A 15,844-nucleotide genomic window follows, 5' to 3' on the forward strand; every position below is an offset into this window, starting at 1 on the left:
GCCGGAGATGCACCTGGCTAACCGGCACTTGTTCTTCGTTACACAGCAATTATATGGACACTCCAAGCGCATTTCTGCCATCGTCGTCGCCGCGATGTTCTGTATACAGTCCGACGTTTTTTAATGTTTGAAAAGTGTTACGTCGGGCAGTCATGTAGATGTGTAGGGTAAGGCGGGGCAAAATGAGAAACGGGGCAAAACGCGACATTTTGACTTTACTGACATCTATACCTAAAACAAAAAAAAGTTATTTTTAGTGGTTCTTCATTTCCTCAATAGGTGAGGGCAGTTGTCCATTCCATTTCATAACAACGTTCGCGATTGTTAGAGGGGTTTGTGTGGGAAAAAAATGCACGGTTTTGTCAGTGGGCTCGTGGACCCGCCAGAAAATGGTGAAATTCTGCTGGCTGAAATTTTGGGAGCCGTGCATGAAGGTAATCCCGCGTCAGGTCAGCAACAGAATATTTATATCGTTGCTTTGTACCACTAGCTACTTGCTGCCAAAGTTTAGTTCTGTAAGTGTTGTGGGTTAAAGGAGACATTTTTTTATTCGGGCACTTAGAAGGGGCAAAACGCGACAAAAAGGCGTTGAATCGGCTAAAGAATTTCTTACGAAGCGAATCATTTATTTACAGACATTATAAATTATATTTTCCACTTTAGGATGGTGCGGACGTACAACAAAATATCGTCTAGATTTCGAAAATGTGGTGTGGCCATTTTCCCGCACTGTTCTAGATGACCCCGAGTTTGACGAGCCGCCGTCCACCAGCGTAACAGGAGAGAATGTGGTAAACGATGAAGACAGTAACGCTGACATAGCCTCATCGAGTAACACCCTGAACAACGAGAATTTTGTTCTGAGAGGAGTTGCTTTGAATGCGATTTCTCTAGTGCCGAAATTAGGAAAGACCAAGGAAAGGAACTCTGCGGCTAGCACAGTTCTAACTTCATCGCTTCACAAAGCTAAGCTAAGCGCCATGAAAGCCGTGAAAAGGCTGCGCAGTTCTGAGTCTAGAGGGCAAGAAGAAGCCAAGATGACTCTAGAAGGCAGATCTAGCTTACATTCGCTGAAGGAGCCTGTAAAGCGCAACGTCCAAGAAAGTGCAATAGCACCAAGAAAGACTGGCGGTGCTTGATCTGCAAGCCCCAGGCTCTGCTTGGATTCAGAGCGTGTAGTGTAAAGAGTCGGTTCATGAAGACTGCGTGGGTGCTCACGGAGTTAATTGCAAGCGTTTCTCCTCCAACACCTGAACTACCTAATTTTTTACACGAAATTGTTTTACCCCACGTAGCGTCTCATTTTGCCCCGCAGGTTGTGGCAAAATGAGACATTTCTGACATTTGTTTTTTCTTAAACCTTCGAACAGCGGAAACATAGCCATGATTATGAATCACATACCTTTTGCCCAAAATAATGTTCTTCTTTTGTTGTTTTATGATATTGAAATAATTTTTTTAAACATGCCGTATTTTCAAAATTCTGTCGCATTTTGCTCCGCCTTACCCTAAACGACAGATTTCGTTAGCACAAAAATAAGAGCGGCAAAGTGACGTCAGATGGTTTCCTCGCCGTTCCTTGAAAACAGCATCAGTGCTCCCCCCGTTTCATTCAACTATCGTTACTGGTAGAAGTAAGTGCGAACTTACTAGAGTCCTAATAGAAGCTGAACGGAGTGCTGCTCTCGGTGCAGCATGTGCCAGTAAGCCATCGCTACCTATATGATATAAGGAATTGAGGTTCTTGTGCATGCCATGAGCTCTCACTACAAGTTTTCTGGCTGTGACGTGTGTGACACGTACATGTGACCATGACTCATCTGACTGCGTATATATGTACAACCTGGTTTTCGATAATACAACATTGTTGCAAGTTAGTGTCGTGTGTGTACAGTCTTTCTTTCGCGCTAAAAATGCGCAAGAAAATTTCGCAATGCCACACGAACAAGCCCGCATTGGTACACAATTCCAAAACAGTGAGAGCGTTCTAGCCCATGCGCCATCTGCTATCACCAGCGCGTGGCAACGGAAAAGCGGTAACATGACCGCACTGTGGAATCGACCGATCAGAACTGTAAGCTCATAGCCAATCTAATATCGCCAGCGTAGTACAAGCGAAAATAAAACTGTGTTGCAGAAGCGATACGCAATTGTAAAGAAACACGTGACAATGACTCTCCGAGAGAAATCATCTTCCCGATGCTGCAAAACGAGAGAGAGAAAGAGACAAACGTCATAAGAGAACGGCAGGGAGGTTAACCAGGCTGAGCCCGGTAGGCTACCCTGCACTGGGGAGAGGGTATTGAAAGAATACAAGAAAGGGAGTTTGAGACTTTGCAATGGTGTACACGCAATCAAGTGTTAATCGGTGAGTCAATTACAAGCGGTCATATGATCAGCATCATCAGCCTATATTTAGGTCCACTGCAGGAAGAAGGCCTCTCTATATAATCTCCAATGAACCCTGTCTTGCGCTAGCTGATTCCAACATGCGCCTGCAAATTTCCTAGCTTAATCACACTACCTAGTTTTCTGCCGTGCTCGACTCCGCTTCCCTTATCTTGGTATCTATTCTGTAACTCTAATAGTCTACCGGTTATCCAGCCTACGCATTACATGGCCTGCCCAGCTTCATTTTTTCCGTTTAATATCAACTAGAATATCGGTTACCCCTGTTTTTTCTCTGATCCACACCGCTCTCTTCCTGTGTCTTAGGGTTGGGCCCAACACTTTTCGTTCCATCGCTCTTTGTGCGGTCCTTAACTTGTTCTCGAGCTTCTTTGTTAACCTCCAAGATTCTGCCCCGTATGTTAGCCCCGGTAGAATGCAATGATTTTACAATTTTCTTTTCAACGACAGTAGTAAGCTCCCAGTCAGGATTTGGCGATGCCTGCCGTATGCACTCCAACCCAATTTTATTCTTCTGTAAATTTCCTTCTCATGATGAGGGCCCCCTGTGAGTAATTCACATAGATAAACGTACTCCTTTACCATCTCTAGAGGCTGACGGGCGATACTGAATTTTTATTCTCTTGCCAGAATATTGAACAATATCTTTGTCCTCTGCATATTATTCTTCAACCCCGCTCTTACGCCTTCTCGGTTAAGGTCCTCAATCATTTGTTGTAATTTGTCCCCATTGTTGCTGAATAGGACAATGTCATCTGCAAACCGAAGGTTGCGGAGATATTCGCCGTTGATCCCCACTCCTAAGCCTTCCCAGTCTAAGAGCTTTAATACGTCTAAGTATGCCGTGAATAGTATTGGAGAGATTGTGTCTCCTTGCCTAACCCGTTTCTTTGTAGGTGACTTTCTACTTTTTTTGTGGAGAACCAAGGTAGCTATGGAATCTTCGTAGATATTTGGCAAGATATTCACGTATGCCTCCAGTACTCCTTGGTTACGCAATGCCTATATGACTGCTGGTATCTCTACGGATTCAGTGCCTTTTCATAATCCATGAAAGCCATATAGAAAGGTTGATTCCACTCCGCATATTTCTCGATTACCTGATTGATGACGTGGATATGATCCATCGTAGAATATCGTTTCCTGAAGCCAACCTGTTCTCATGGTTGACCGAAGGCAAGTGGTGCCCTGACTCTATTGAAAATTATCTTGGTGAATATAGTGAGACGCCACAGGGATGAAACGGACACTGGAAATGAAGCGGACACGAAGTGACACACGGGAGCGCAATGTTGCACGGGAGCGCAAATGAAGCGGTCACTTCTTGTCCGCGTCATTTCCAGTGTCCGTTTCATCCCTGTGGCGTCTTACTATACTTAGCGCAAGAAAAAATGAATGCACACCAACTAGCCCAATTCATAGATCTTGGTGAATATTTTACACAATACTGAAAGCATGCTAATGGGCCTATAATTCTTCAATTCTTTAACGCCTCCCTTTTTATGGATTAGTATAATGTTGGCTATCTTCTCGTTCTCTGGTACACTTGAAGTCATGAGGCATTATATAAAGCGCCGCAAGGTTTTCAAGCATTATATCTCGTCTTTTATTCAATCGACTGCCGCTGTTCCCCGGGCCATGTCTTTCACGGCCCTTCGAACTTCATCGCTTTTTATAGAAGAAGCCTCTATATCCTGTTCATCACTACATCGAATAAAAGTAGCTTGGCAGCTCTGCATAGTGTACAATCAGTATACAATTTTTCCGCTCCTTTTACTATGTCATCGAAATTGCTGATGATATTACCCTCCTTATCTTACAGTGCATACAATTTGCCTTGTCCTATGTCTAGTTTTCTTCTCACTCATTTCATGCTGTGTCCATATTTTACGCTTTCCTAAATATTTCCCACGTTATAATTTCGAATATGCCTTACCTATTGATTGTTGACAGTTTCAGCAGTTCAGCGAATTCTATCTCATTCCTTTAGTTTGACACGTTTTGGCTCTGTCGTTTCTTTATTAGGTTCTTTGTTACTTGGGAAAGCTTACCTACTGGTTGTCTTGGTGCCTTACCTCCCAATTGCTGCGTCTGATAATCAGCCTAGTTACGGTTTCATTCATTACCTCTATGTTGTCTTCATCTTCCTGTTCAAAAGGTGAATTTTTGTTTCTGAGCCCCAGCCAAAATTTGGTCTGCTTTTAGTCTCACTGCATCTTGGTTGGCCTGTTTCTCCTTGACTAATTTTATTCTTTCTCTCTTCAAATTGTGAGGAATACTAGACCTTATTAACTTCGCTTTACCCTACCTAACACTTCTACATCTTGCCCTATGCTGGGATCAGCAAAGAGTATGAAATATATGTCATCCCTTGTTTCTCCGTTAGGGCTTCTGCAGGACCACTTCCCGTTGCCTACGCTTCCTTAAAAAGGGATTCAATATTCAGAGCGGATTCCTTTCCGCGAATTCTACCAACATCTTTTCTTTAGTGTTCATAGTATCGATGCCGTAGTTGCCAAATGCTTGCTCACCAGCCTACCTTTTTCCACACTTTTGCATTGAAGTCGCCCATGACTACAGTATACTGAGTTTGAACCTTTGTCATCGCTAATTCAACATTTTCATGAAACTGTTCTATTTCTTCGTCATCGTGACTGGAGTTTGGGGCGTAGGCTTCTACTACGTTCATTCTATAACCCCTATTCAGCTTTATTACGACGACTGCTACCCTTTCATTAATGCTGTAGAATTCATCAATGTTGCCCGCTATGTCCTTATGGACTAGACATGCTACCCCGAATTCTGTTTTATCTGGAAAACCTCTGTAGCAGTGGACTTGGCCGTTAGTCAGCACTGTATAAGCCTCACCAGTTCTTCCAACCTCACTAAGACCTATTATAGCCCTGCTAAGGTAGCCTCACTCCAAAGCATTTGCGTGTTGAACGTTTCCAGGTTCAGTTTCCAGTAACGGCCTGTCCGGACCCAAAAATGTTTGCACTGTCTGCCACGTCGCAGGTCTGACCGCTGCCTAGGTCAGGTGCTACGCAGCCGCTGGAGACTGAGGCCCATGGGTTAATTGGAGGAGTCATGAGGGAGGTAATGGCCGAATACTGCAGCAGGGAGGCCAATTCTTGTTCTGGCAAGGGAGTGACTTTGTTGAGGCTTAGTGGGCCCTCCTAATTTGGTTGCACCTGGATTACTATAGCCCCACCAGCTCTCGGCGATAGTGTTTTTTCCGGTGTCAGGCGCCGCTTCATGCCTACAAATGTAGTGGACTGGAGGAGGATTCGGACTTACGACCTTCAGATTAAAGGCCCAGTGTTCTACCTCTGCTCCACACCACCACTCGGGCATATAGGCTGGTGCATTGTACATAGCAGGCGCACGAGGCCAATGCCCCCGATCATCTCTTCTGTCAAAGCCCTGCCATCTCAGTGCCCTAGAGCTTTTCGAAGTCTGCGGCACTTTCCGAATCACATTCCGAATCACTTTCCGAAGTCTGCGGCAGAGGCAGGCACGCATTACCGAAGTTGCGGCTCCTGTGTCTACAAGGGCTAGTGTCTATACTACTTCCACGATCACATCAATCACGTTACGAGGGAAAATCGAAGTCCTTGAAGATTTCGCAGGACACGCAGTTCTCGCCTCCCGAACGGCTTCGACTACTTTTTGCTGAGGACAGGTGGTAGGCCTACGCCTCATGGGCGAAGTGGAGCGGCGGCGAGGGGAAGGCGGTCGACGAGTGGCGAAAGCGGATACGTCCGATGGGCTCATAGATTCGAAAGGCGGATCGAATAATCACGGTGTTCAAATTATCTTGGAGGGTAGTTGAAGGTTTATTGCCAGAAGCGAGCAGTAGGTGGCATCCAGTGCCGGCAGAAACGTGCCACGTGGCCAGAAATTCCGCAGGACTAAGAAGTCGACCATTTGTCTGTTGTGCGCCAAGGGTCTTGCATGCGTGGATACTGTGTCAGTAACCAGGCGGGAGACGGTGATGTGGGCGTTCATGCAGGAAACGTGGCACGGGTCAGTGTTGTCGGCATCGTAGCGACCTGCGCATAGCCGATGGCGCAGCAACAGGAGTGTTGTGATAGGCAGGGGAATGCACTCAGCGACTTGTTCCTGGATTATGTGCTGCAGCGCGGGCGTCAACGAAGAGGTGGGCGTCTGTTGTGTCAGAGGCACTAATGAAAGTTTGCGGACCACCTCTTCGCGAACAAACTATTAAACTGCACCATTAGCGAAGAGTCACTGGCGGCAACCGTCAAGCCAGAGAGAGAGCCTACCAGTGAAATGCGAGTGACAAGCCGCTGCTTGCTCAACTCATCATAGCTCTAGCAGAGGGTCACTACATCTGACACAGTGTTGTGGTTCTATGCGAACAGCGTCTGACAGGCATCGTCATGAGCCCCTTCACCAACTTCTAATCGATGCACACAATGTCATCTTCATCCTGTACAGTGTGCTTTCTCGGTTTCCGAAATATATGCACTGGAGCCACTGCTCTTAGAGTCGGCGCAAAGCCTTGTAATAATTCCCCACCGCTGCTGTGGTACTTTCATTGCACTACATAGTATGTGTGCGCTTGTTTTTCGCGTGTGTGTCTAAATGTAATGTAAATGTTTTTCGCATGACATTACTCATATTGTCAGGCAATAAAGAAGAAAAAAAATTGTTGCTCGATAGCGAAGTGCTTAGTGCACCCGACGGCCAGTTGCACACTGCTCAGTAACAAGGGTTCGAATTGCAATTATGGCGGTTGTGCATAAGTTTTCTTTCTCTTCGCCTTGTGACGAGGAAGGGCTGGGGATCACACGGTGGCCTGACAAAGACAAAGCGTGTTGTGCGTCCTCGATGACGACAACGGCCACCATAACGGAATTGACGGACGGGACGGACAAGTCAGACCCAATTTCGAGCACTTAACTGCAAGCGCAGTAAAAATAAGCAGTTGCTGCTGTCGTCATAGAGGTTGTTCATTCGCTTACTTGGCCCACGTCAGTTCACGACAGATGGACGTGCAGCACTATGGAAAGAGTAGGACATCTGGAAATGCCAGCGTCATCATAGCGAAGTCGCATCTATTGAGTACTTACCCTTTCCAAAGCTTCAAGCAAGGGCGGCGCAATTTTGCGAATGTGTTCGCTGTGGAATGCTATGTCTGCGCCCTCCACTTCTCGGGCGAACACGTTTTCGCCCCTCAGCTGTTCCACCAATTGGGAAACAGCTTGTGGTGATCCAGACACAGTCACCGAATCCACGGCGTTGTGGCAGGCTGGTACCACTCCGTCACAACAGCGTCGCTTGGCCTCTTCCCACGTCAAGCCTGATAGAAAGAATAAAGAAAGTTCTATGAAGTCTATTAAAGCCAAGCTTTTTTTTTGACACTCCCCCCCCCCCCCCCGCCCCGGTCTTCGCTAACCGAGAATGCTGCTGTTGTCTTACCGAATAGCTCTCACAAAATATAAAAAGCATGGCGTGTGCGATGGAGGGATCGAACCGCGGTCTCCTAGCTCAACAGCCGGACGCTATAAACACAACAATCGCATGCACTAGTTGTCTTGTACCAGCGCGAATGATGCATAACATCGCGTAGCACATGCACTCGATCACGTGTGTCCACACGTTAGTTACTATTAGGCCAAATTATAGGTGTTTAGGGGCCAAAACCACCATCTGATTATGAGGCACGCCTTAGTGGGGGACTGCGGATTATAAGTAGGACCACCTGGCGTTTTTCAACGTGCGCCTATACTATGTACACGCGTGTTTTATACATTTAGGCCCCATAGAAATGCGGCCGCCCTGTCCATTAGGCCTAAGTTAACTCGATAAAATGGGAGAATAATACTCAAGCTGAGCCCTGCATTCTTCACCGCATACTTCTCTCTACTCCTCTCCTCATCATTACTTCCTCAAGTGACGCAGAGCTAGAACAGCTGGAAGCCCAAGCGGCTCAGACTCGTGCCACGCACAAGCGATCCAGCTGGCTTAGTGGCTGAAATGTAGACATGGACAATATCGGCTGGCCTTGTCTGTGCGCTCTTCTTCATAACAATTGCTTTATTTTTGTAAATATTTGATATACCCCTATTGAGGGTTTTCGCAGAAGAAACAGAAAACAGAAGGCTTAAGAAGAACATGATAAAGTCAGGCTTAAGCATACTGTCACGTTGTGGTGACGGTTAGCCGCCACAGTGACATAACGCGTGTAACAAAACTAACTGTCCATTAGGCGAACCTGTGTCCAGCAAAAGAAATTACATTCATCGAAATAACGGCGGCGACCACCACACTCATAGATCATTGAAACCTGAACTGTGGGTCAAACGCCCGGCGTTTAGACATGACTCGTTGAAGGCTCCAGCATAATCGGTGGTGCCCGCGTGCCTTCCAGAAAGTACCACACAATTCATCTCGCGCATAAGTGTGATTACACAAGGCTCGCTGACAACAGACCACGAATAGAACCAGCATTCGAGAAATATCAGATATAGAAAGGCGCGCATTGCGCTTGGCGATAACCTTTCTTGTTGGAGAACATTTGTTAGCTGTTGAAAGACAGTCGCCGGGTAGAGATGATAAGTACACGTAGCAGTAACAATGTATGAAACTAGTATAATATATTACACAAGAAAAACGTGCTTAAAATATGAGCCCTAGGCTAGCAGTAGTGTAGGTACTGGTCCCATGTATAGCAACATATCAACCGAAGCAAAACATAATACAAAATACACGTTAGAATGACTTTCAATCTGAAAGAACTTAGATGAGGTGACATGAATAAGCAGACAGTGTAGTTCCTAAAAATACAATATTACTAACTCCGTTAGTTTTTGCTTTGGAAATAAGAATACTTAAAACAATTCGGACGACTCATGACACTCATGTCTATCACTCATCTCTCAGGCGACTATGAATCATGTCACTCAAGTCATGACTATGACACGTCATGTCGTTGGCGAATGATGAATCCAGGCGAAAAAGAAATCAACGCCCTCGTCTCAAGCTTATCGTATCATTTTATTAGCTAATAGCAAACTTGACCCCGTAGGCCGTAAAGAACGATTGCGTTATTCCAAACAACGTTAATTTTCAGTCTTTAAGTGGAGAAAGAATCTTCAATACGTAACCTGTCTTGTATGTCCTCGCGTTCAGCGAGGCGCAGAAGAGTAGGAAGGTATTTCTTGCGAAATAATAAATGTATAGTAACAATAAAATTCTTGAAAATAATGAAACTGCATGCCGTATTTCGTGGCAAACTTTCCCTGGGACAGCACATGTCTAGCGAAAGCTGACCGAACTTAACGGAAGTTTAGCATCCAGGGTTGTTTTGAGGCAATTCCGTCAAGTAATTACTGAACAAGTAACTCAGCGCAATATAAAAGACAGAAACAAGAAAGGGACAAACAAGGACAAGCGCTCAAGTAATTCACCGGCACACCATCCCATTGCTGTGTGAGCTTTTTTTATAGATTACGAAAAAGGTCAAATTCTCAAGAATGTTTCTGCAGATTATTACACAGTCACTGTTCAACCTCGAATGGGCTGTACGTAAATATTGTCGCATTTATACAGATCCTGCCTGTAAGAAGTTGTTATCGTGTCTCTAGTGTAGGCCAATACGTTTTTCACGCTATCCATTGTCTGTTGGTGCTCTATAGGCTTGAATCCTCGTTTACGTGAACTGTCAAAGAATAACCGGTGCTATAAAAACTAGGGATCGAGTGCGGCGTATGATTTTTTTATTGTTATGCGATTAATATTCTTAAAGTAGTTCACGCACTTTCTAGGGTAGTCGATTGGTCCGGCGCCACAGGTTGTTTTCATGGTGGCGGCTCTTGATGTCACAGCGAACGCAGCAGGAAGCGCCAGAGACGAACCCGCCTACATAACGTTTCGGACTTTAAAAAATTGTGCCGAAACCAAGATCTGATTATGAGGCACGCCGTAGTGGGGGACTCAGGAAATTGGTACCACCTGGGGTTCTTTAACGTGCACCTAAATCTAAGTACACGGGTGTTTTCGCATTTCGCCACCATCGAAATGTGGTCGCCGTACCGAGATTCGATACCGCGACCTCGTGCTCAGCAGCCTAAAACCATAGCCACTGAGCTACCACGGCGGGTGTTTCGGAGTTGGAAACACGATCCGTGGCGACATTGTTTCAACGCTAATCGCATTAACGCCGACATTCATTGTGAGATGGTTCCTGCCGGAATTTTTTCTGTCTCAATAAACGAAGTACGTTCACCGCTCACCTACGGCCGCCATGGATCCCTTCGGCAAGTCGCCGAGGTCCACGCAGCGGCCTCGCCAGTAAGCACACATCACGGTCTGCTCGGCTGTTAAGCATCCATCCGCGTAGGCGCAGGCGATCTCGCCCAACGAGTGACCCACTATGCCGTCCGGCCGAAGACCTACGGCGAAAAGCACATCTACCAGCGCTACCTGTTGACCAGTAAACAAGAAAGCGCTGTCATTTGTCTGTGTTCCATTCACTGCCAGTTTCTCACAAAAATTAAAATAAAACAACGGAGTCAAGAGCGAACAAAACAAAATGTGATGGTGATCGTCGAGTGGGAATCCTCGCTCCTGTTACCTCCGTTTACAAGCTTATAATCAATAAGACGCTTACTACTTTTAGAATGTGCCGAAACTATGTTACAATGTGCGGGGACTGCGCAATGCACTGACATGTCGTATAACATATGGCTTAGATTTGATATTCAGCCAGCTAGCAAAATGACAGCGCGTCGCATTCCAGTGCTTCTATCGTCAAATTCCTGTACACCGCTCGAATCATGCGCAATGTTGCGAGTATAATTGCCTTGCGGCGCGTGCATTGGGCGTCATAACATGCTGATAACGTTGCCTCACTTCGCTATCGTAGACCTGTCGTGGTGCAGTGGCTATCAGCTATTCGGTACGTCAAGTGTTCGAGGCCCGCCCAGACGAAAAAAAGTAGGGGCAGCTTCACCCTTGCGTTAACTTTGCTTTCCTTTGCTTAACTTCGTTTGGCTTGACTCGCTCTTAGCTTTAATTTTGCTTAGCTTGGTTTGGCTTGGCCGGTTGTTAGTTTTGCCTTTACTTAACTTAGTTTGGTTTGCCTGGTTTTTAGCCAAACTTAGCCGACCCCGAGAATCGGCACGACACTCGGGGTCGGCGCGCTGTCTTCTAAAGGCCACTTTATAGCCCGAAGTCGCGTTGACATGTGAGCGCGCTCGGCACGGGAATGCCACGCCAGCGACAGCGCAGCACTCTACAGTCCGGCGGGAGGCGTGGCCGGCGAACGCCGGATATGTCGGCCGCGCCTCGCGCTGTGGCGAATAACCTGGGAAAGGGTGGTAACCTTGCCGAGCGATGACGTAATGTGCGTGACCTAGCGACGCCTCGCACCAGCTGCGCGAGGCGTTGCTAGGCAACGCGCAGTGACGTCATCGCCAGGTGCAGTTTTCTGTTAACGCTCCACGGCCGAAAGAAAAGCATAAACAGCTCCGCTGTTAAAAAGTAAAGTTGCAACACAAACTATGAGTTAAAATCGAACTCTTTACTGATCAAAGCCGTGGAAACACACATAATCTTTAGGCAAATGGTAACTATAGCAGCGAACACAGTCCGTCATTATGCTACCAGAAACGAAGTAGCATATTGGCGCGTGGCAATGTCTTTGCACTGACAGAAATTTTCAGAGACGCGAGCTCTCACACGGAGATATGAGTACGTACTTCATGTTAGCAACAATAACCCAATTTAGTAAAGATGCTGCCGGCGCTGCCATTCTAAAATGTGTTCTTACTGCACTGACAATTATTTCCCACGACAGGCCAACACAACCAAAGAGTAACGAGAGCTGGGCGAAACGGTTTCGATGATAAAACACCCATAAAGAGGAGCGCGAAGGGAACAAGCAACACAAATCGCACCATCATGTTGTTTGTTGTCTTTGTGTTCGTAATTACAAGTGTTTCACCATGTTACACAACGGACTCATTGATGCCAAAATGTTTCTTTTTGGCTGCAATACTCTTAGCATCACTCTGCTACAATTCCTAAGAAACAGTGCGGTAGCCTGAACGGTATGCAAGGTAATCCACGCTATGTCCGCTGCAATGACGGGACAGCACAATTCAAGTATTGCTATAGACGTTATTGCTGGCGTATTAAAGAATACTTGCAGGGTGAGGACCTCACCTGAATTGCTGTGATGGAGGCAAATACTGAAGACATGGCATCACTATAATTGTTTTCACTCGTCGCTTCACCAATCAGGTCAATGGAGAACTGGGTTAGGACCTGGTGCGACTTCTCTAGTGAGCGTGCAAATACGTCAAACTGCATCATCTGCCGGGCCATTCCTCTCCACTGACATCCAAAGCCTGTGAAAATAAACCAAAGAGGCCGCTCCTTGACAGCAGCCGGCTCGACTATCTTGACGACCTGCTTGTCGGATCCATCCACGGGCAACAGCATAAATCCCCGGAACGGGAATTGCATCACGCTGGGCTGGCCGACGAAATTCAAGAGAGCGTAGGCCGAATCCGGGTACGGCCCTTCAGCTTCCATGCGGTCCATAGTCCTCTGCATTTTTTGTATTCTTCCTTAGTAGGACAGACGGGGGATATATTCCTTTTCGTAAAGAATTTATTCATGCTGTCTCGAACAGAACTATCACGAGATGGCAAGCAACAAACAATAGTGCTGAGTTAGCGTTGATTTGTAGCGGAAGTGTTTACAGGTGTTTTATCTGAGTTGCCCCATGATCAACTAGCGCGAGAAAGCCGGAAGTAACAAAAGCAGCTTCGTGATGCTGGCTGACACTGGCCTATTCATTTCTCAATGTCACGCAGTTTGGAGCCGATACTGCTATTACATTTGTTTGGTAATGAAAAGTAGCCAGTATCCGTGTTCTTTCACGCCATTTCGGACTAAAAAGTTAGTAGTAAGCTGGTGGTATAAACTTTGATGCTGTGCTTTACACATAAGCAAACAGACAGCGAAGAATCCTCAGCGGTGTTCACGCAAATTAGATTCGGGTTGCAATGATAACCTAAACAGAAAATCCTTAATAAACTTATTGCTGAGGTTGTTGGTGCACCACAGTTAAGAAGAGATACTCGCTAGTTTTCACTAATTCCTCAATAAAGAGCTCACCATAAGCGATTCCTGGCTTCTTCCGGCCGCGAGAACTAGCCTCGGCAGCTCTGGTTTCTCTCGTACAATGCTGTCCACCTGCGATCCTGGGTTCGCTTCAAGAATTGCGTGCGCGTTGGAGCCACCAAAGCCGAACGAGTTGATACCAACAGGACCTCCCGCAAATGGTGTCGCTTTGTCCACAACCTCAACGCTGCCGTCAAGCAGCGATGGAATGTCGGGGTTGGCCTCGTTAAAGTGTAGGTTACCCGCGATGATGCCAGTCTCCATAGCCAAGATAACCTTCGCAACAGAGCAAACACCTGCAACAGAAAATACGCGCAATCAGAGAGATACGTTAAAGAAGATGAATTAGCAAATATACAGTGAACAATTTCCGCCCACGTACATCATCCGCACTTTGAGGTAGAACACGAACGTTTATTGGCCAGTTGCTCAGTGGCCTGCTCCAGACGTCAAAAACTACGTAATGCCTGCTCTTCATAGCACGTTCCACGTCCGCCGCCTTGAGCACGAGCGGCACTGGCTAACACTCCGAGGGCTAATCTTGTACATGTACAGGAACACCCGTGTAAATTGGTGGTTGGATGGCACCACGGTAGCTTAATTTGTAAAGCACCACAATGCATACTGCAAAGGACATGGATTCGGTTACCACCTGTGGAGTCCTCTGTTCCTCCACTTTCATGTGCCCTTTGCCTTAATATTTTTACATTTATATTAAAGTTAACCATTACCATCCTGCTTGCATTTTCTGGCGTCAGTATCTGTTACTTTCTATGGTTCCGTTTGAAACGAATGTAGACCGTCCTAATCTGTTATTCTTCTCAGTAACCACGTCCAAGAGCCACGTACAAGAGATGGTGGGTGAGACACTGGTCGTTCAAGAATATAATATTGCAGAAGAAATAAATCGAAATGCTAACGACGAATTAGATTACACCCACGTAGCCGTACATCATGAATGTAGTAGTATTGTTTTTGCATTGTAGAGAGAGAACGAAAGTATAGGAGATGAAAAGAAGAGAGGTTAACCAGAGTAACTGTCCTGTTGGCTGCTCTTCACGGGGAGCAATCAGGAAAAAGGTATAACAGATAAAGATATTATTTAGGCACAAATATTCATCATCAGCCTGTTTAGACCCATGGCCTGGACGAAGGCCTCTACCAACAATCTCCAACTACCCCTGTTTTGCACCTTCTGACACCATCATATGCCTGAGAATGTCCTCATTTCATTACACCACTTATCCTCGACTGCGCTTTACTACTCTTAGCACCCATTGTGTAACTCTAATAGGCCACAGGTTATCCATCCTACGCATTAAGTGGCATGACCAGCTCCATTTTTCTCTCTTAATTTCAACTATATTATCGACTAGCCCCGTTTCTCTATAACCGACATCGCTGTCTTGATGTCTCTAAAGGTTACGCGTAACAATTTTCAGTCTTTTCTCGTTAAGCGGTTCGTAACTTCTTTTCAAGCTTCTTTGTTAACCTCCAAGACTCAGGCCGACATGTTAATACTGGTAATAGTTGATGCACGAATTAGATTCGAGAAGCGCATATATGTTGGTTATAGACTCAGCAACAATTTTCTGGAAACTGCCCGCCAGCAAAATATGAAATTTGTTTCCAATTGCAGGCTGCACACAGAGACCTAATTCTATATATATATATATATATATATATATATATATATATTGTAAGCACTATTAACGTACTTCATCGGTTTCATATCTATATAGTCATCATCATCCCTGTTCTTCGTGCTTGAGTCTGGGCGCGGAATAAACCGGTGTGCTAGTGCTGGCTGTCCTCGTCGTCTTCCGTCTTTCATAGTGGTGGAGGTACGTCAAGAGGCCGGCTTCCACTCGCGTTCCTGTCCTCCCTGGCGCTATGTTTCGGTCGCCACCTGCATCCGGCTAACCCTACCAGGATGGACACCTCCAACCCCAGCTTTTCCGGCACCTCTAACCCTACCGCACCGACGACTACGCCTGCGGTGCCCTCTTGGACTGTGACGAGCGCTCAACGCGATCCCCCTGTCTTTGCGGGACTCCGTGGCGATTACGTCGACGATTGGATCAACAACTACGACCTCGCAAGTTCTTGCAATCGCTGGAACCACACCCACAAATTGAGGCACGTCGCATTCTACTTGACTGGTGTTGCAAAGACGTGGTATTTCAACCACGAATCTGCCATCCCAAATTGGTCCACGTTTACGGGCAAGCTGTGGCAAATCTTCGCTTCCGCTTCTGGCCGTGCAGAAGTCGCC

At 46.3% G+C, this 15,844-nt stretch overlaps 1 protein-coding gene across 1 annotated transcript in view; it reads right to left on the reverse strand.

Annotated features, from left to right (window-relative positions):
- The window catches only part of LOC119444367 (fatty acid synthase-like), a 296,692-nt gene that overhangs the window by 202,147 nt on the left and 78,701 nt on the right, over window positions 1–15,844 (reverse strand). The window contains exons 7-10 of the mRNA XM_049663302.1: window positions 13,564–13,865; window positions 12,604–12,990; window positions 10,671–10,860; window positions 7,506–7,735 (exon numbers count right to left, since the gene is read on the reverse strand). Coding sequence (XP_049519259.1) covers window positions 7,506–7,735; window positions 10,671–10,860; window positions 12,604–12,990; window positions 13,564–13,865 — 1,109 coding nt within the window. The remainder of the gene's footprint in view (window positions 1–7,505; window positions 7,736–10,670; window positions 10,861–12,603; window positions 12,991–13,563; window positions 13,866–15,844) is intronic.

The sequence above is a fragment of the Dermacentor silvarum genome, chromosome 3, assembly GCF_013339745.2.
Source record: "Dermacentor silvarum isolate Dsil-2018 chromosome 3, BIME_Dsil_1.4, whole genome shotgun sequence".
Classification (NCBI taxonomy): Eukaryota; Metazoa; Arthropoda; class Arachnida; order Ixodida; family Ixodidae; genus Dermacentor; species Dermacentor silvarum.